This window comes from Mus caroli, unplaced genomic scaffold, assembly GCF_978045245.1.
Source record: "Mus caroli unplaced genomic scaffold, Mus_caroli_1 scaffold_3, whole genome shotgun sequence".
Lineage (NCBI taxonomy): Eukaryota > Metazoa > Chordata > Mammalia > Rodentia > Muridae > Mus > Mus caroli.
In genome coordinates, this window is record NW_028227258.1 from 74,192,817 (window position 1) to 74,214,112 (window position 21,296).

General features: G+C 52.8%; 1 protein-coding gene across 1 annotated transcript; it reads right to left on the reverse strand.

Moving 5' to 3' along the window:
• Positions 1-661: 661 nt before the first annotated feature.
• On the reverse strand, positions 662-21,166 carry Insrr (insulin receptor related receptor). The gene is made up of 22 exons (XM_021157729.2): positions 20,641-21,166; positions 16,779-17,330; positions 14,973-15,276; positions 14,746-14,888; positions 14,446-14,590; positions 13,437-13,651; positions 13,092-13,218; positions 8,686-8,924; positions 8,051-8,218; positions 7,767-7,962; positions 7,560-7,601; positions 7,261-7,481; positions 6,927-7,063; positions 6,684-6,846; positions 6,450-6,555; positions 5,843-5,895; positions 3,680-3,909; positions 3,197-3,307; positions 2,929-3,088; positions 2,552-2,681; positions 2,285-2,419; positions 662-1,599 (listed from the first exon to the last, which is right to left on the reverse strand). The coding sequence occupies exons 1-22, from the start codon at positions 20,723-20,725 to the stop codon at positions 1,359-1,361; spliced, it is 3,903 nt and encodes a 1,300-aa protein (XP_021013388.1). The 5' UTR covers positions 20,726-21,166; the 3' UTR covers positions 662-1,358.
• Between the last annotated feature and the right edge of the window lie 130 nt (positions 21,167-21,296).

The window sequence follows — 21,296 nt, forward strand, 5'->3', positions numbered from 1 at the left end:
CAAATCAGGTCCTGTCCTGATGTTTTTGTGGTTCTCCCAGCTGTCGCAGGACTGTGCAATGTGCAAGCCTGCTCGGTGGATGATGGTGCAGCCACATCAACCTGGGTGGAGGGTGCTAAAAAGCTTTGAGGCCCTGGTTTTGACATAAAAGCCTGGACTGCCTCCTTGTGCCCTTCAAAAGCATATGAGACTGAAGTGGAGATCCCAGCCTCCCAGAATAACCACCCGGATCCTGACACAGATCCTGCTCTGGCATGCGTCCCTGCCTCCGCTAGGGCACTAGTAGGAATAGGGCCCCTCCTCCACTCCATGCTCTGGCCACTTGAAGACTGTCCTGTGATACCTGTCCACTGGTCAGCTTCAGCAATGGACAAAACGCAGAAGAGGGATGGAGGACGGACTGGTTCTGTTATACAGAGGTCCCCTGGGGGCCTCAGCCACTTCCGGCCATGGGTGTCATAATGATGAGATTGCTCTGTGTCACTGTTGTGGTAATTCTGGCTGCTGGGGTCCTTATGGAGGCAATATTTCATAGCAGTTTTTTTTTTTTTCATGTATGACTGCCTTTGGAAAGAGAGAGGAAGTCTATCCTATGTCAACACTGTAGATGGAGAGATAATGGGTGGCCTGGGACCAGATACAAACAGACCTCCGTATTTATTGAGTCTTCTCCAGTCTTCCCCGGAGAGGCTGCGTGGGAGATGGGAGAGAGGGAGACAAGGCTCTCAAAGCCCTAGCATCCAGGGCTAACAATCCAGGGGACAGCTGGGAAAGGGGAGACTGCACATCGAGGGATGCTCTTGAGGCAAAAGAAGGAGGAGCACCAAGCTTGGGGTCCCTGGGTAGAGCAGGGGGAGAGGAGTGAGGGTCCTAGGGTTCCTGCTTTGTCCTGGTATGTGGGACAGAGGGGGAGGAGCCGACCACAGGGAAAGAAGGACTCCTTGTCCCCAGGCCCCAGCATGAGTGGAGAGACCTCCAGGCCTGCCTCTGGCCACTCATTTGCTTTCAAGCTGTTGACCACCTGAAGTTGGAGGCGTGTGTCTCTGGACCCTGCCTCCCGTGGGCTAGCTTTCTCAGTCTGACAAGTGTTTCTCTCTGAGGGCAAAGCACTTCTGCCCTGTGGCCTGAGAGTCCCTCCTGCTGCAGCCTCTCATGATCTCCCACACGCTGTCTCTGTGAGTCTGTGCATTTGTGAATTCAGATGCCTCCCTTTCTGGCACCTGATCTCTGCTAGTGCTGAGCTGATTCTTGACTCATCTGAGGGGGACTCGAGGTGAGAGGGGAACAGCTGGCCATAAAGGTTGGGCTCTGCCTTCTCTGCCGGTGGGAGGCCAGTCAGGTGGGAAAAGGTTGACTCATCAGTGCCCTGGGCCCCCATTTGGGGCACTATAGTCTGAAGCTCCATTTAAGGTTGGTGGGGAGTCAGGCTCTGCCTCTGTAGGCAGCAAGGAGGCCTGACCCCGCTGGCACTCTGGGCTGTAGTAGAAGGAGCAGAGCCGGAAAGAGGGCCGAAGCTCATCCTGTATTCGATCCAGGATGTGGACGAAAGTCGGGCGCAGGCGTGGACTATGCTGCCAGCAGAGTCTCATCAGCTCTTGTCTGGGGGGGGGTGAGGTGGGGTTAAAGGGATGCCAGACAGACCCCTGCCTCCCACACTACAGGATCAGTTGGTGGAAGGAAGGGGTCAGAGGGGAAAAAGTGAGGAAAGTAGGTAAGTTAGGAACTGGGAGCAGCCTGGCTGTGGTGGCACACGCCTTTAACCCCAGGACTCGTCCCAGGACATGGCAGGCAGAGGCAGGTGGATCTCTGTGAGTTTGGGGCCAGCCTGGTCTGTAGAGTTCCAGAACAGCTGGGACTGCACAGAGAAACCCTGTCTTGAATCCCCCAAACCCCAAAACCAAATAGACAAAGAATTGGGAGTCAGTGATGTAGACGCTTTGGAGGAGGAAGGTCAGAGCCAAGGGTAGTGAGCACAGTGCAGGGATGGAGGAGGAGGGTAGTGAGCACAGTGCAGGGATGAAGGAGGAGGGTAGTGAGCACAGTGCAGGGATGGAGGAGGAGGGTAGTGAGCACAGTGCAGGGATGGAGGAGGAGGGTAGTGAGCACAGTGCAGGGATGGAGGAGGAGGGTAGTGAGCACAGTGCAGGGATGGAGGAGGGTAGTGAGCACAGTGCAGGGATGAAGGAGGAGGGTAGTGAGCACAGTGCAGGGATGGAGGAGGAGGGTAGTGAGCACAGTGCAGGGATGAAGGAGGGAGGGAAGGACAGACAATGGGATGACTCACAGCTGAATCGGACAGTTCTCCAGCTCCTCTAGAACTCCACCATCCATGACAAATTTCAGCACCTGCTCATTTGATAGACCCTGGTATGGTTGTTCGGCCAGGGTCACAATCTCCCAGAGCACCACACCGAAGGACCTGGAGCACAAGAAGGACGGCCTGAGTCCAGCACCCTTCAGGCTGCTTAGCATCCCTGGTGTGGCAGTGTTCCAGGCCCTTCCCAGATGCCGCTGCACATCCCTGCAACCCTCTGCTCCCACCAGGCCCTACCAGACATCTGAGTGAGTGGTGAAGATTCCATCTTTGAGGGACTCGGGGGCCATCCAGCGCACTGGCAGTAACCCCTTTCCACCCTTGCGGTAATAATCTGTCTCGTACACATCCCGAGTCATTCCAAAGTCTGGAAGGAAGAGTTTCAGGGAAGTCGCAAGTTAGTTTCCCTGGAAGAAGTCCCCAAACCCCTCTACATTCTCTCTAAACATTCTGGAATGCGTGAGCTCAAAGGATCTTGGAGGCCATCCCTTCTCAGAGATTCAGGACTTGGGGACTTGCCTGACACGCCTGTGAGCCAGGCCTGGTCTCCTATGGCTAGCTTAGGGAGGCTCTCTACCTTTAGACTTCCCTCATCCACCTGGTATCCACTGTACCACCAATTTTGACGGTGAAATCCTGGGACACCATGCAGTTGCGGGCCGCCAGGTCCCGGTGCACAAACTTCTTGGCAGCAAGGTAGGCCATGCCGTCTGCAATCTCCCCTGCCATCTGGATCATGTCACTGAGTGCAGGCTGCGGGAGGCCGGGGTTGTTCTACAGGTGGCAGAGGGAGGCTGGTGAAGGACTGCCCCACACCCACACTGTACCCAGCTCTTCTCAACTCCCCAGCATCACACGGCTCAGGGTCTTTCTTGTTCCAACCTCTGCCTCAGGTCTCAGAGATCGGAGATGGCTCTTGAGGTCCCCACGGGTCATTAACTCCATGATGACCAGAGTTGGCTGGCCCTGAGACACCACACCCAGGAGACGAACCTGGGATGACAAAGATCTCTGTGGTAGTCCCTCCTGTCTCTTTGATTCATGGGGAACAACACCTCAGTCTGCTGTAATTATAACCTGACTCAGATGCCCACCCTGACCCACACTCCAGTGTAATCCTAATCCTGACCTAAAAGCTCCCCTGACCTTGACTCTTAACCCTGATCATATCTGATTATCACCATAATCATGACTTGCTCACCTCTGACCTTGATTCCAATCAAGACCCAAATAACTCTCTGGATTCCCAGTGCTGTACCCTTTCATGACGATCTCAGCTCTCAACGTGACTCTTCTCCTATCAGGATTTTACCAACCCTGACCTGGATAATTCCCTGACCTCATTTCAGACCATTTCCCTCTTACCACATGGTGACACTTGAATGCCTTCATGACAGACGCTTCCTTGAGGAATTCAACGCGTTCCCGAGCGCTGGCCAGCTCATTAACTGTCTTCAGGGCTACAGGCGTGGACTCCTCTCCAGCCTCAAGTCCTCGGGCCAGTCCCTCATAGACCATCCCAAAAGAACCTTGGCCCAGCTCCCGGATGATGGCTATCTGCTCCCGAGGCACCTCCCACTCGTCGGGGACATACACTGAGAAAGGGTGTGTGTGTTGGGAGGCAGGGGTGCATCTCTCCACAGGCCTTCATCTGCTTCTGGACTTTTTTTCCCCTTTCTTAAAGCCACTATCCAACTTTAATGTGAAAAATGGACTATTTTTCTAAAGATCCTACATCCTTTAAGATTTTGGTAACTACAGGTTTACACAAAGGCAGGACAAAGGCGTCTATGCCAGTTTTATGCTGGCTTCCTTGGTACAGAAAACAGTGAACTGTTAGTTTCAAATTAGGGCAGTACTTCTGTGTGTGTGTGTGTGTGTGTGTGTGTGTGTGTGTGTGTGTGTGTGTGTGTGTGTGTTGTACCTTGTTCTTTGAGGCAGGGACTCTTAATTGAAACCAGAGCTCACCGATATGCCTAGTCCTAACCAGTTTGCTCTGGGGATCCCTGACTCCATTTTCTTAGGCTGGAATTACCTGTGTGCACCCACGTAGCATTTATGATGGTTTCTGGGGATCCAAACAATCTGAACTCCGGTCCTCACCCTTGTGCAGCAAACATTTTAATTATTATTATTATCTTTTTATACTTTAAGTGCATGAGTGTTTTGCCTGCATGTGTGTGTATGTATGTGTGCCACATGAGTACTCCTCAAGACCAGAAGAAGGCATGGGGTCTTTGGAGGCAGAATTATAGACAGCTGTGAGTAGCCCTGTGGGTGCTGGGGGCTAGAACCCAGGTCCTTTGCAAGAACAGCTGATGCTCTTAGCTACTGTGGGGAACATTTTACTGGTGAATGACCTCTTCAGCTTTTCAGTTTTGTTTGGCGGTGGTGGTGGAAGTGGTGGAGGTGGAGGTGGAGGTGGTGGTGGTGGTGGAGGTGGAGGTGGTGGAAGTGGTGGAGGTGGTGGTGGAGGTGGTGGTGGTGGTGGTGGTGGTGGTGGTAGAGGTGGTGGTAGTGGTGGTGGTGGAGGTGGTGGTGGTGGTGGTGGTAGAGGTGGTGGTAGTGGTGGTGGAGGTGGTGGAGATGGTGGTGGTGGTGGTGGTAGAGGTGGTGGTAGTGGTGGTGCTGCTGGTAGAGGTGGTGGTAGTGGTGGTGGAGGTGGTGGTGGTGCTGCTGCTGGTAGAGGTGGTGGTAGTGGTGGTGGTGGAGGTGGTGGTGGTGCTGCTGCTGGTAGAGGTGGTGGTAGTGGTGGTGGAGATGGTGGTGGTGGTGGTGGAGGTGGTGGTGGTGGTAGAGGTGGTGGTAGTGGTGGTGGTGGTGGTGGTGGTGGAGGTGGTGGAGATGGTGGTGGTGCTGCTGCTGCTGGTAGAGGTGGTGGAGATGGTGGTGGTGGTGGTGGTGGTAGAGGTGGTGGTGGTGGTGGTGGTAGAGATGGTGGTAGTGGTGGTGGTGGAGGTGGTGGTGGTGGTGGTGGTAGAGGTGGTGGTAGTGGTGGTGGAGGTGGTGGAGATGGTGGTGGTGGTGGTGGTGGTGGTGGTAGAGGTGAGGTGGTGGGTGTGTTGCACAATGGTGTGCATATGGACCTGCTGAGTTATTGCATTGATACAGAATCTCCCGCGGATACAGAAGCCCCATGCTTTGACAGGGCTGGGAGTGTGGGCAATGAGCTCTGAGGGATCCTTGCCTGTCTCAGCAGCCAGGGCTGGGGTTGCAGGCATGTATAATGGTGTCAAGTGTTTATGTATGCTGGATATTCAGACTCATGCACTCATGCCTGCAGAGTAAACACTTTCACTCGCTGAGCCATCTCCCTAGCCGTCACCCCCAGACCATCAGATTAGGGTGCTGTTTCTTCACCAAAGGCTACAATGTCATTTCAGGTGTGCTTTACACAGACAAGGACTCCCTTTGATTTGTCGTCTGAAGGGCTCTGTTCCCAAGGCCACCTTCTCCAAGAAGGCTCTCTGGAGCTCCACTCTCTTGTGCCCACCTCCTTTCCCACACCTACTATGCCCCTGGACTTACTGTGGGATGCACTGAAATACTCGGGGTTCACCGATGTGTACAGCATGCTGTTTCTGCAACAGGAGGCAATGGATCAAGGGGAAGATGGATCCACAGGATGCTGTTGACCACAATTGCTCTGGCCAGCATGACCTCTGGGGAGTCCCAAGCATTGCCAAGCTGCCCATGATACTAGTCTTGGGATCAAATTGGCTGGGAATAGGTAAAGCCAGGGGTCGAAAGAGGGGGTCCTCTCTCTGTGGACCTTCTTGTGCTCACCCCAGGGGCATGTGATGACATCTGTACAAGCGTATACTAGGGCTCCTGTCTTCCTCTTGTCACAGCAGAACCTGCTTGCTCCAGCTAAGGGCATGGGAACCAACAGTTCCCCCTCCCCCCCCACGTGCCCACACCAAGGAGTTCCTCAAGCTACAAGACATTTCCAGGTTAAAAAAGAGGTGTTGTCACCCCAGCTAAGAGGTATGCCTCCTTCATACCTTCTAGGGAAAGAGTTCCTGTCTTTAAGGAAGTCCTTTCTGTTGTCTAAACTATTACTGTCTGACTGTGCTGTCTCTATGAGATGGCTCAGGGAGAGAGCGGGGTGGAAATGTGTGGGACTTGTCATCACCTCTTCCTGCTGTAGAAGAAACCGAGGGCAGCAAGCGTCACGAGCAGCATGAACCCCACAGGGGTGACAGTGAGGAAGATGCGCAGCCCCCCAGTATCCTCTTCCTCTGGTGGTGGAGGGTGAGGAGAATTGACAGGTCAGGGTATAAGCTGCTTCTCAGGCAACTGCTGGAGCATGGTCATGGGCAGGGCTGCTGCTGAGTGGAGATCAGATTGGGAAGCAGATCTGTCTCACCTAGATCGGTGATGTAGAAGGTAACACCGTCAGTCCAGGAACCATTGCCAGCCAACGAGGTGGCCCGAACTTTAGCAGAGTAGTTTCCAGGGGGCAGCAGAGCCAGGTGGACCCCACCGACTTTGGCATATCGAAGACGGGACACACAAAGCACTGTGGCCTCCTGTGGACAGCACAGACAGCAGGCTGGGGAGCGGGTGGAGGTGCCAACCCAGGGTGGGGTAGGGGCGGCTGGGTACCTACCTCTCCCAGGCGTCGGTACTTGATTTCATACTTGAGGATGAGCCCGTTGGGGTCAGGGGGCTCAAGCCAATGTAAGGTGACACTGCTCTTGCCAGCTGCCTTCCAGGCCACTTTCCCCGGGATGCCATCGGCCTCTCCTGTAGGAGGGGGCATCTGGCAAATAGGCCACAAGCAGTTCCTCTTGTTCACGTTCAAACCCAGGCTAAACTGGGAAGTTTGGAGAAATTCCACAATCATGGGGACCGGGAAGGGTGAACAGAGCGAGGCTCCGAGACTAGTTGGAGGACAAAACCTGCTGGTTACAGAGCACTGACTAGCGTGAGGGGGCACCTACTATGTGGCATGGTGCGTGCAAAGACGAAGGTGGCAGCGCTGCAGCCCACAGTGTGCGCGGCGTGGTTGCAGGCATGGATGTCAATCCTGTACTCTGTGAAGTGCCGTAAGCCGCTCAATATAGCTCGCTCCCGGGGAACCTTGTCCTCTTGAATCTCAAAATCCGAGTTGTTTTTCCCTAGTCTGAGAAGTCCAGCTTCCCGGCGGTGCCTCTCCGAATCCCTGGCAATGGGATAAATCAGAGATGTAAAGCCAGTTCTCAGAGCCCCTCCCACCATCCCCACACCTGTCCCAGCTCACCTTTGGGGGTTCTTGTTGATGGACGTCACTTTCCATGGAGCCCTGGAGGAGGCCGGGGACCCTCTCAGCTCCGGGGGCGCTCTATCGCTTCACCCTGCCTCCAAATCCTCCCACACCAAGGCCAGGCCCACACCATAATAGGCCCCTCCCACTAAGTCCCACCCTCTCCAAGGTACCGCCCTTCAGGCCCTCCCAACCAGGTCGCACTTGGGGATGGTGATGGCATGGTGTAGGAAGTTTTCAAATTTTTTCTGGAAGGTGACCTCTTGCGCCTCCAGTGCAGGCAGGGCCTGCCCAGGAGGTGAGTGTTGGCAAGGACAGCAGCCTTGTTCCGGCTCAGCCTCCAGCGCCGGGTCTTCACGGTCGAAGCGTGTGTCGTGGCTGCTGGTGGGCAGCCGCAGACCTGTGGCCACCGTGCAGAGGAGAGAAGTCAAGGCAGTGGTCCACCCGCCACTACCGAGCACCCCCGGCCTGAGGCACCCAGGGCGCACCGCGGTGGCAGTAGTCATTGATGTAGAGGTCACCGTCCTCCGCCAGGCGCTGCCACAGCACCAGGTAGTAGGTGATGTTTCCATTGCGCTGGACCGGTGGCTTCCAGCGCACCAGGAGGTGGGAAGAGGAGTTGGAGGTGGAGATGACATCTTGGGGCACCGTGGGTGCTGTGATTGTGAAAAGGGTGACGCTCAGGGGTGGGACCCTTCCAAATATTGAGCTCTTCCCTCCCTCTCTCTGTCTCTCTGTCTCTCACTGTCTCTCTGTGTCTCTGTGTCTCACTCTGGATCCACCCTCTTTTTTTCTAGAGCCTTCCTTCCCTAGAAATCATTCTGTCCTTTCTCTGTTTCAGAAAATAGGGCTTCCAGGGTAGGTAAACACTCTTCCACCTGAGACTGGACCTGACCCTGGGGAGACAATATTATTATAAAGAAGCTCAACTTTCAGTATTCTAAATCCTTCACAGCTCTCTGAGTTCATCCAGCGATCACAAGTTCAATCCCAGGCTCCCCCAGGCCCAGTGTGAAAGGAGTCCTGTCTTCTAGGGTGCCCCAGCCTCTGTGTGTCTAGCACCTGTGTGCTTCCCTCTTCCGCACCAGGATTTAGGCATCTCATTCTAGTGCCTTCAGCTCACCTGCAGGCAATGTTCGCAGGTAGACAATGGGGCTCTGGGCTCCCTGATGGGGACTGTCCTCAGCGGTGGTCAGTGTGATGGCCCGCACAAACACAGCATACTGTGTCCAGGGTTTAAGGGGGGCCAGGGTCACCCCTGGTTCCTGGGTGCGGCTGAGGGGTAGTTCCACATCCAACAGGTTCCAGCTCTGGGTTCCACAGGCATCTGGACCCACGTGTTCTGTGGCATTCTGAAATGGGCTGAATACCCCATTCCCAGTATTGGGGGACCTCCAAGCTCTAGTACACACACATACACACACACACACACCCCACACCAGCCTGACTCAGGATTCTTATAACTATGTGACTTAGGACAGCTGTAATTCTGGCAATGCACCCACACTGTATGGCTTATGACCGTGGCCACACATCACAAATTGTAATGAAATATCCCTTGTCTTTCAGAGGAATGATTGAGCTTTTGTCATCATGAAAAGAGCCACAAAAAAGTTTGAATTGTATTTTAAAATGAACTATAGTGGGCTGGAGAGATGGCTCAGTGGTTAAGAGCACTGACTGCTCTTCCAGGGGTTCTGAGTTCAAGTCCCAGCAACCACATGGTGGCTCACAACCATCTGTAACGGGATCTGATGCCCGTCTTCTGGTGCGTCTGAAGACAGCCACAGTGTACTCACAGACATAAATAATTCTTTTTTAAAAAGTGGTTGTGGGGGGCAAGAATATCATTCTCATCTCTAGTGAGGTGACTTGGAGCCTGGGAGAGCAGAGTCTATTTTGGCTTTTCTTTGTCCTGTTTTAAAGAGTATTTCTAAGTAGCTCAGTCTAGTCTGGAACTTGCCCTCGCTCTGCTTTGGCCTCCCGAGTGTTTGCTGGGATTAGCCTGTACTACCAAACCCAATGAACAGAGTGTTTTGCACAGGGCCCCTGCATGGACTTGGAAGTCTATGAACCTCCCAGATTATAGGCACAGTTTTGCACATGTTTATGTTTCTAGAAACACCTTTCTAGAAGTTGGTTCCTAGCTTTCATGTCATCCTGGAACTCTCTATGTGGACCAGGCTGCCCTTGAACTCAGAGAGATCCACCTGCCTCTGCCTCCAAGTACTGGGATTAAAGGTGTGCCATCACAATTGGCTAGCTCTCAAGTCTCTCTCTCTCTCTCTCTCTCTCTTTTTTTTTTTTTTTTGGTATTTCGAGACAGGGTTTCTCTGTGTAGCCCTGGTTGTCCTGGAACTCACTTTGTAGACCAGGCTGGCCTTGAACTCAGAAATCCGCCTGCCTCTGCCTCCCAAGTGCTGGGATTAAAGGCATGCACCACCAACACCCAGCTAGCTCTCAAGTCTTAAAGGTGGATCTCCAAAAGCCAAGACCCAAAAGTTCAAGGGAATAATTGAGGTGGACTTTGGGGTTTAGGCCAGAAGCAGGCCTTGAAGAGATACCATGGGCTTTAGGGATATAAGGAGGGCTGGCTCCCGGGCAAAAAAAATAAGGACCGAATGGAAGCCATCAGCAAAGGAAGTAAGAACCGAATGGAAGACATCAGTCAGCAGGCTTTGGGGTATTAATTACATTGTGTTCATTGTATCCGTTTCTTTGATGGGAGGCAGAGGGGTGGAATTATGCTGAGCCACAGACAAAAAAAGTATGTGTGTGTGTGTACATGTGTGCATGTGTGTACATGTGTGCACATGTGTAATGGTGCATATGTAGGGATGTTCTCACCGGTGCTGGTGTGTGTGGAGACCAGAGGTTGGTGTTGACATTCTTTCTTCAATCACTCTCTACCTTTTATTTTGAGATAAGGTTCCTCACTGAACCTGGTGCTTGCTCTTTCTATTAACCCCTGGCCAGCGAGCCCCCAGGATCTTTCTGGTTTTGTCCTCCAGTGCTAGTGTGACCGCTAGATGCACACTGCCACACCTGGCTTTTTTTGTGAGTGCTGAGATCTGAGTTCAAGGTCTCGGGCTTGTGCAGCAAGCCCCACTCTACCTACGGAGCCATCTCCCCAGCCCATGGATAGAATGGAGGCAGGTGGAGTGAGATGAGGAGAGGCCTGAGGACCTGTTCTTGCTGGAACTCAGAAGTGGGCTGGTCCAGGAGCTGGTATGGGGGTTGCAGAGTAGATGCTGTGAGGGAAGATGCCTCGTGAGGTATGACACACAAGTAGGTTTGGATCAAAATTGGACCAGGATTCTCAGTGTCTGCCCCTGAGGGAGCACATAACAGCCATACTGTAAAGCAGAGATGCTGGGGAGGGGGCTATAACAGCCATACTGTAAAGCAGAGATGCTGGGGAGGGGGCTATAACAGCCATACTGTAAAGCAGAGATGCTGGGGAGGGGGCTATAACAGCCATACTGTAAAGCAGAGATGCTGGGGAGGGAGCACATAGCAGCCATACTGTAAAGCAGAGATGCTGGGGAGGGGGCTTCCTGGAGAACCATAGGATTCTTTGACCTTAGTGCCTAGACACAGCTGTGTATAGTTGTGTAGGTTGTGAACTGCATGCATGAACATAGATTGGCAGCCACTCACACTGCTGCCCATGTCAGTAACTCCTTAAAGTGTGGCTCATGAGCTGTCAGCCTCAACATCAGTTAGGAGCTTGGTAGAAATGCAGGTCCATAGGCCTTGCCTAACAACCAACTCAGACTATCAGAGAAAGGCCCAGGAATCTATGTTTAACACACTCCCCATCTCCCTATACTAAACATTCTCCTGCCATTGAGACCTATAAGAGCCTAGGCTAGCTGAGCACCCTGTTTCTGTGGGCTCCCTTCCTGCTTCCAGCCAGACCCTGAGATGGTGCTGCAATAAAACCTTTCAGTTCTACTTTGCAGGAAATACCTCCCACATGAGTGGTTCAGACCCTGTTTACCAAGGACAGCACTTCTTACCCCCCACAACGATCAAAAATCCATTTCTCACCAGGTGGTGGTACTTCATGCCTTTAATCCCAGTATTTGGGAGGCAAAGGCAGGTGGATTGCTGAGTTTGAGGCCAGCCTGGTCTACAGAGTGGGTTCCAGGACAGCCAGGACTATACAGAGAAATCATGTCTCAAAGAAAAAAACAAAACAAACAAATAAAAAACCCAAACAAAATGAACAAACAAAAAATAAATTTGTATTTCTCTTATTAGGAAATCTCTTGATCTTGTTCTCACTCTTGCCCTGGTTCTGGGGATGGAACTTGGGCCCCTCACATACTGGGCAAGCATTCCACCACTGAGCTACACACAGTCAGTCCTCCTCCTATTTCTCCTTTTGAGATAGGGTTTTATTGGGATAACTGTGAGGCCTTGGTTTTAGGAGCCTCTTGTCTTAGCTTCCGTCACGCTTTCATAGGATTGTGCTAAAAGCCTTGACTGGGAGATCTGTGGTTGAATCTCAACTTGTTTTGGGAGCAGGCCTTCTTGTGGCATCCCTCCTGATAAGGTCAGTCCACTCTCTCCAAAGAGTTAGCCCATTCTGGCCTGGAGTGTAGCTCAGCTGGTAGAGTGTTTGTCTAACAGGCATAATGCCTCGGGATTGATCCCCAGCACCACATAAACAGGGTATGGTGTGCACCTCTGTAATCCCAGCACTCAGGAGTTGAAAGCAGAAGAACGAGTTCAGAGTTTGAGGCCAACCAGAGCCAATTAAAAAGAAAGGGCTGGGTACTGGTGGTCCACACCTTTCATCCCAGCACTTGGGAGGCAGGAGGATCTCTCTGAGTTTGAGGCTAGTTTGACCTATAAAGAGTTCTAGAGTTCTAGGGCAGCCAGGACTATATAAGGAGATACAGAGAGAGAGAGAGAGAGAGAGAGAGAGAGAGAGAGAGAGAGAGAGACCCAGCTCCTCTTTCCCTGGGCTTTAATGAAATGCTGGTAAAGACACTCATAAAAATGGCCAACTTAGCGGGTACTTCCCAAACCGCGGCTGGGACTAGAGCATGTGGTCAGCAGAGAGCGTTAGCACAGAGAATTGAAGCTTAATTAGCCTAGCTCTCCTAGCAGAATGATCTCCAGGGCTCTCAGAAACCTCTGTTGCCCTCTTCATTCCATTTGGTGAGGGGAAACTGAGGCACGGAGGACCAAACAAGGTGAGACAGATCCAGGCTGGGGTGTGACTTGGGGGTCCAGCTTTCTGGCTCTCCCTAGCCCAGCTGGACTACACTCTCACCCCCTTGGTCTTGAAAATAAATCGACTCTGCACAGCACACAAGCCTGGAACCCCAGCGTTCTTGGGGGCTGGGGTCGAGGAAGGAGAATCTTTGAGAGCTAGAGGCTAGTTTACATATTGAGAATCCCCCAACACACATACTGAGAAAGAAAGAGAGAGAAGGAAAGAAAGAGAGAAAGAGAAAGAGAAAGAGAAAAGGAAAGGAAAGGTAGGTCCTTCATCTGGCACCCCTTTCTACTCACGACTCCTTGTAATAGACGATGAAGCTGAGCAGGTCACGGGCCTCCAGTGGCTCATAGCGCTCCCAGCGCAGGAGGATGCGGTCTTCCTCCGTCAGGTTGAACACAAAACGCAGAGTGCGAGTCTGACCTGGGCAGAGCAAAAGAAAAGCACCTGCTGCAGGCTCATGCTGCCGCTGACCCCACCCACGGCTGCTCTTCCCTTGGGTTGATCCCCTATTTTAGTACACGTGTTTGTGTGCGTGCGTGTGTGTGTGCGTGTGTGTGTGTGTGTGCGCGCGCGCGCGCGCCTGTGCGTGTGGGTGTGTGGTGTCCTGAGCGCACACTTGGGGTTGGGCGGGGCCTTACAGGCAGCCCGATCTCCATTGGTCCGAGGGTTGATTTCAGCCTTGCTCTGCCGACCTCTGGTTCCGGTCACCTCCTCCAGTTGGTATATGTGCTCCAAGCAGAGGCGTGGGTTGAAGGCGAAGTATATTTTGCCCACGGGAATGGTGAGCCCCGCGGCCACCCAGGATCCCAACTGTTGCAGGTTCTGGTTGTCCAATACGTAGAGAGTGTAGTTCCTGGAGAAAGCCAGGCGCCTTGATGTGCAAAGTGACAGGGGCTCCGGCAGCCAGGGGCTGCTGCTCATAGGTTCCCCTGCAGGGGTTGCACTGAGCACAGGTGCAATCTGCAGGCCACTCACATTCATGAGGGGCCTCAGGGACACCCCCTCTGTGCCACTGCTGAGCAGTGTGACGTCCTGACATTCACCCACCCTCTCTCTGCCGACCTTGCCTGCGAAGTGGGGTGAACAGTTTGTCTCTTCCCTCCTTTATCTCACTTTAACTGTGCACTGGCTGTGGGGGACACAGAAGCTAGAACTGGCCAGCTTGTGAGTACCCCTAGGGGGTCACGATAATATAGCAGGAGACAGAAGAAGAAGCCACAGGGAACCACTTGACTGATGAAGATTTAAACATCCTTTTATTTTGAAAAACACTGGCTACTTTGTGAGCAGACCTCCTTTGCTAGGCGGCAGGGATGGTTTTACACCCAGGCAGGTTCACTCTGCCCCTGAGCTGTCAGGTGATGCAATCATTACCCATCCTTATGGAACAGCCTGAAATTCTCATTGCCTGGATGAGTTCTAGTCACTGTTTATCACACTTTGCATACAATGGCATAACAATTGCAGTCCTACAACACAAGCTTCATTCTACAGATGGAAGACCTCAGGACCAGAGAACTCAAGCAACCTCCCCAAACACACACAGCTAGCAAACTAACTTCAGAGCCTGTTCTCTTCACCACTATTCCGAGAATGTTGGGGAAGGGGGCAGGGAGGTGTCGGTCAGCCTGATTTCTGACCCCTTACCCATCCACCATGGAATCTCCCCGGATTAGTTTGAGGTTCTTGAAAAAGCCCAGGGTCACCAGCGCAAAAGAGTGCTTGATTTTGAGGAAGCCGGTGATGGTCTCCACCAGACCCAGGTTGCGTTGAAGCTCTGGCTCCAGATTGTCTGGGGATGAGGAAGATAGTACTGGAGCAGGGCCGGGGAGGGTGATGGGTCCACAGGGAAGGGAGCTGGAGGGACAAAGGCGGTAGGAAGGAAGGGATGCTTGGGAACCATGCAAGGGATACAATTGGGAGGGGGCGTGGCCAGGAAGTACTGACAGCCTTGGCGAAGGTTGAGGATGAGGCTCCCCTCCACGTGGGTGCAGCCCACTAGGTCCTGTGTGGCTTGGACAGAGTCGATGGTCTTTGTCCCAACCTTGCACTCTTTGGGGCACAGGCCCTCACACTTATGGCAGAAAATGCTGGCGGGACAAGCGGACCCATTTAAGCCTTGGGCCGATGAAACTGCTCAGACCTTCAGACCACCCCAAGGGTATCCCCCTCACCTGCTGCCATTGCGGGTGAAGCCTGGAGGGCACTGAGCCAGGCAGCTGCCCTCGTAGATGCCGAAGGTGGTGGCAAGTCCAGGAACCTCACGCAGATGAGCACAGAGCTCCGCGGTGACACAGCGCCAGGACTCATACTGGTAGGTGCCTGGAGGGCAGGCTCGGAGGCAGACTCCTTGGAAGTAGAGGTGGCGGCAAGCTACACAGGCTCGAGGGTCTTCAGGCTGGCTGCAGCCTCCCAGACACTCACTGTGGCAGCAATCACCGCCTGCTGTGCAGGCCAACCCTCGGGGGCAGGGACACACTGCGGGCAAAAGATGTTAGACCTTACCTGTCCCTCTGCAACCCCTCAGTGATGTCCCTTTCCAACCCTGGCCCACCCTATCTTAAGGTCACACTCTCAGCATCAGACATCTCCGATTCAGATTACAATACTAACTTTGTTTCTTTGCACCCATAGATGCTTAAAGATCAGCGTGGGACCCCCCACCCCCTATGCTCCACCTCCCACAATGTCTCCTTGAGAGGATCAGAACTCAAGCTGTGCTGTGCTGCCCGCCTTTGATCCCAGCATTTGGGAAGCAGAAGCTGGTGGATCTCTATGAGTTTGAGGCTAGCCTGATCTACATAGGAGGTTCTAGTCCAGCCTAGACTATACAGAGAGACCCTCTCTCAGAAAAAAAAAACAGAGAGCATCTCAGAACTCAAGATGGAGCAGCGACCTTGTCCACCAGGATTGCTGCTCTGCAGCCTGCTGTCCTGTCTAGGCTGCCCTGTGGTGGCTTGGTACAGTGCCAGGGGGAACCAGCTGGCCACTCCTGATCAGCTAGGCCAGGGCAAGGTGGGTCCAGCCAGGGCCTGTTGACATGGTACACAAATTAAGAGGACATGCAGCAGCTGTGTTTACAGCCAACAGGGAGGCAGCTCACTGCTGATACAGCAGGGATCCGGTTATTCTCCTGCCTGGAGTTGAGGCTAGAGGTGAGGGGGGCAGACCTTGAGCTGGATGAGAAAGGCTAGGTAACCCCAAATCTGCTCCTGGCTTCTGGAAGGTCTTACTCTGTTCCCCACTTTCTACACTGCTTCCCTTCTGTCTCGTGGGCCTCCTAGGTCACTGCTTGCCCTTGCCTGTCCTGGTCTTTCCATCCCTTCTTCCTCCTTTCTGTCCTTAGCACCCCATCTCCCTATTTCACTGCTATCAGCCTGATCACCAGGGGGCCAAGGCCACTTTTACTGATACCACCGTCCTGGCTCTGCTCTAACGCTGTGTGGGCTCCCACCCTCCTTATTACAGCTGAGAGACAGGCACAGAGATGCCAGGTGAGCCTGGCTAGTGAGCAGAGGCGAGCCCAGGCCACCTGGCTGCATCCTTGGCTGCTGCCCCAGGAGACAGTTTCTTGGGCTGACTTCTGTCCACTGTGTCTACCCTCTTCCCAAACTCCCTCCTTACCTACTCTCTGCCTGCCTGATGCCCCATCAATTATCTAGTTGCTCTGAGCTTCAGTTAGTTTCCTTTCCTGGAAAATGGGATAGTGAGGGTACCTGTCTCGTTGGAAGGGTAAGGATTTAAAAACAATGGCAGCAAGTCAGGCATACTCAGCACTTAGGAGACAGAGACAGAGGAATTAGGTGTTCAAAGCCACCCTCGGCCACATGTCAAGTTTTAGGCCAGCCTAGACTATATTATATATTGTCTCAAAACAAACAAACAAACAAACAACAAGAAGTGGGACAGCAAAGTCCAGACCCACCCTTCCCCAGGCCTGCCTCCCTGTGGCTACAGCCACTTTCTATGCAAGTGCCCACCTTTCTGACAGTGGCTGGACGTCCAGCACCTGTAGTCAGTGCGCCCACTGAAGGTGGTTCTCGCACAGGGCTCACCAGCAGCGCCCAGTACACCGGGGCACACGTCTGCACACTCCTCGCCCAGCTTGTTTCCTACAATGTGGTTGGTACCAGGTGCAGGCTGCAGCAGACCCCAGTCAATGGTGGAGAGATGGCAAAGTTCCTGGTTCTTCTCCACACGTACGGCCCCACGCAGCACGGCCCCAAGGGACGGCAGCCCGACGTCCCTTAGGTGGGGCATCTCAAAGATAATGAGTGCATATCCCAGGAAGAGCCGTGTGCCTCGGATCACAGCGAGGTTGGGGAAGAGGTCTCGAAGGCTCTCCAGGCCATAGACTCGGAACAACAGCAGGTAGTCAGTCACTTGGGTAAGGCGAGGAAAGCTGAGGCCTCGGAAATCCTCTCCAGTGGCAGCAAACATAAGAAGGATCTGCAGGTGACCCTCCACCACACTGCAGTTCTCCAGCCGACGGAGCTCGGTCACTTCCGAGCGGATATCCAGGCTGGGGCACACTGTAGGCACATGTGGGCAGACAAATGAATACAGTGCAGACCAAGAGCCTTGTCCCTGGCAGCTTCATGCTGGCAGGAGGACACAGAGTGGACGGTACCAAGTTCCCTTACATGCTTGCTCACCTCCTTCACCTCAGTGAAGACCTCTCCCTCTATCCTGCTTAAAACTATCTCCCCTGCTCTTTTGGTGGGGGTCAGTACTAGCTATACAAATGTCACACTATTGAGCTACATCCCCAGCCCATGGTGTTTTTGAGACAGAATCTTACTGTGTGGCTCCGGTAGCCTGGAACTCTGTCCTCCTGGCTCTGACTCCTGAGTCTGTGTGTACCACACCCCATTTTCCTGTAACTTTCAACTATCTTTTATATAACTTGTTTATTTATTTTGTTGATTGCAAACCTCAGGAGGGCAGGGATTTCTGTTTGACTCACTCACTGCTAGACCCTAGTTCACACACAGTGCCTGATGTAACGTTTGGTGCTCGGTGAGTGTTTGGTGAGAAAATTAGGGCAAACTGTGCCTGGGAGGCAGTAAGTACCGAGTACTGAGTACCGAGTACTTCTGTCTCTGCCCTCAGGGGCCCAGCCTGCTGATACCTACATCATTTTTGCTTTTGAAGGGGGACAATCCATAGTTCCTCTTTGTCAAAGCAGAGGTCCTCACTTCATTCCCTCAGCCTGACATTTTGAGGTGGAGTCAAGCTGGTCCCCATCCACTGCTCCAGTCTCAAACCTAGAAAGGCTCCTTAGGTCTTTGGCCTGCAATCCTGGGGCCCAGTGTCCTTGTTCTAGCTCTGACCCTGCATCACTTCCCACTCCGGCTTAATTTCTCTTAATTCAGCAGCAAGTCACAGGAATGCCTGTGGGGCTGCCCAGCATGGCTGCTTACAGTTCCAACCCTCTCTTCAAGGTTCTGGCTGTTCTAAGTCAATTTTGCATTTCCCCATGCCATCCAGTTCAGGATTGGAACCTCTGGGCACTTGGGACACTATAGGACATGAACATCTGGATCCTGACTCTACTGTTTCCTTTGGGACTCAGTCCATTTGTCTTTCTGTTAAGGCTTTTTTCCCTATAGGGGCTGGATGCTTCCTCACTTCCTCCTAAGGAGAGCTTGCAGGGTCTTCCTGTAAGATGCAAGTCTAAAAGCTTCGGTGTAATTTTCTGGTCTACTTCCTCTCTCCTCACCTCTCTCTCTCTCTCTCTCTCTCTCTCTCTCTCTCTCTCTCTCTCTCTCTCTCACACACACACACACACACACACACTCATTGGTACTATACCCTGCATTCTTCCATACAGGCTAGCCCAGTCCCTCCTGCCTTAGCGCTTGCCAAGGCTGATTTGGATGGGATGGAGAACAGGAAGACCTGTCTTCCTATACATTCTCTCTGTGGTCCATGCTCAACTGTTGGCTGTTGCACGAGTGCGTGCCCACATGCTTCCGCACACACTAGGCTAGGCAGGTACATACACAGAAAAAGAAGAGAAGGAAAAACACTTCTGTTCCCTCCATGAAAGCCAATTAGGCTCTTTGAGGCAGGTGGGGGGGTTCCCTCAGGCGCCCACTTCCCATCATGCCTTAGCCTCTCCAGAGCTCCCCTAATGTGAGACATTGGAAAAACAAATCTAAGACCTTCGAAGATTAACCCCTGCCTGTCCTCAGGCCAAGCTCCAGGGAGAGCTTTGCTGGGAAACAACAGCTGGGCTCCTTGACCAAACACTAACTCCCAGGGCATGCTTGCTTTATTTTGACAACTGTGCTCCTGCCTAGCATCTGCTGTGCAGTGTCGTGGCACAGAAAGAACAGGGGTAGGGCGTTCAGGTAGATCACCATGCGTTGCAAATCTTCTGGCCTCTTTCATGAGACACCTTACCCCAGTCCATCTGTATTATCCTTACAGGAAGGGGAGCCCTGGCTTGGTCCTGGAAGCCCTCACTTAGAAGAGTGTTCTACGGGGCCTAGCAAACACAGGAGTGGATGTTCACAGTCAGCTATTGGATGTATCACAGGGCTCCCTATGCAGAAGCTAGAGAAAGTACCCAAGGGGCTAAAGGGATCTGCAACCCTATTGTCGGAACAACATGATGTACTAACCGGAACCCTGGAGCTCTTGTCTCTAGCTGCATATGTATCGAAAGATGGCCTAGTCGGCCATCATTGGAAAGAGAGGCCCATTGGACTTGCAAACTTTATATGCCCCAATATAGGGGAATGCCAGGGCCAAAAGAATGGGAATGGGTGGGTAGGGAAGTGGGGGGGCGCTATGGGGGACTTTTGGGATAGCATTGGAAATGTAACTGAGGAAAATATGTAATAAAAATATTAAAAATAAAAAAAATAAAAAAATAAAATGTTAAAAATTCATAATCAAATAAAAAAAAATAAAAAAAAAGAAGAGTGTTCTAAGACCCTTCCCATTCCCAGAGTGCTGGGTTCCCAAGCTCTGTCTGTATGGAGGACAAAGGCAGGTTAAATGATGGCGTTATACACTTACTGTTTCTTCTTCTGTTGCTGCTTCTTCTTCGTCCCACGTAGCCCTGGCAACCCATGAGGGAGGGGCCATTTGGTCTGCATTAGTCCCACTCCCACTCCCTAGGTGTCTTTGGTGAGAAGTGTGAATCTGAGGTATATCACTGAGTTACGGAGGAGAGGCAGTCCTCTCTCAGACAGCCCTCCTGCCCACAGTGGGACCCCAGGGTCCCCACCAACACAGATGAAAGCCTGGGGTGCCAGAGCTCAGGACTTGCCCTGGGTCTGCCTCTCCTGACTCTGAGCCTACCATCCACACAATAAGTCAAATTGCTTACTGGTGCCTGGTTTTCAGCTTTGATCCCAGCCTGCCTCTTAGCAGTCAGTGGCCCTAGAAGCAACCTCCAATTCTCAGTCTCATTTTGGTTTAAACTCAGACTTTACTGGGATCACGGTTTCACTAACAGCCATGAGTTGGAGAACATCTGTTCGTTCCATTTCTAACTCCTTAACCTCTTAGGGGAGCTGAAAGAGAAAACTCTTCATATAACAGTTCTATCTGGCAAAAAGTCCTTCTGAGAGCTAATCCTCGTCTTCCCGTCCCAACAAAGACTAACTAGAAATCAGTTGTGCTGCACACCTTTAATCCCAGCTCTTGAGAGGTGGAGGCAGGTGGATCTCTATGTTCAAGGCCAGCTTGGTCTACAGATAGAGTTTTAGGACAGCCAGGGTAACACAGAGAAACCCTGTCTGGAGACACCAAAACCAACCAACCAAAGACTAAGTATAGGTGTTCTGGAGGGAGATGGGGGTTAGAAGGACATTGCTGGGGACTCACCCTCTAGTGTGTCCAGGCCAGATCCCAAGAACAGCAGGCTCATAAGCAAGTGTACTCCCCAGGGCCACAGAGCAGGCACTGCCATGACCTCAGCCCTGATTGTCTTCCAGGTATCCTCCAGGGAGAAAGGAGGATGCAGACCCAGGTTCCAGTGTGAAGGGGGCGGGGGACACACAAGGGCAAAGGGATTAGAGATCTCAAATAGAGACCGCGGGAGATAGAAAAGAATTTCGGATCCGAGGAAACAAAGCCTGTGACAAGCAGCTAGAGACAGCTTCAGTGTGGTCCAGAGACAGATACTGGAACAGAGATGCAGATAGGAGTGGAGGAGCCTCAGAGAGGCATCCAGAGGGAGGATGATTCAGAACACAAAGATCCAGACAGTCCGGGCAGTTCTGAGGGGAGGCAGAGTGGAAGCCCCCGGTGAGCCCCGGGAGTGCCCCAAGGGGCGGCAGCAGGGGTCCTGAGACACCCGCAGCACTCCACCCGAGACACTCCGCGGACCTCCTGGACATGCAGACTTCCACCCTCGGTCGACCGGCCGCGGCTGGTGGGGCAGGAAGGCAGGGACCTCGCCCAGCTCCCGCCCTTTCCAGAAACGGATTGGTTTACGCCGCCGCCGACTTCTCTGTTCTCTCCGCCCCTCCCACCAAGTC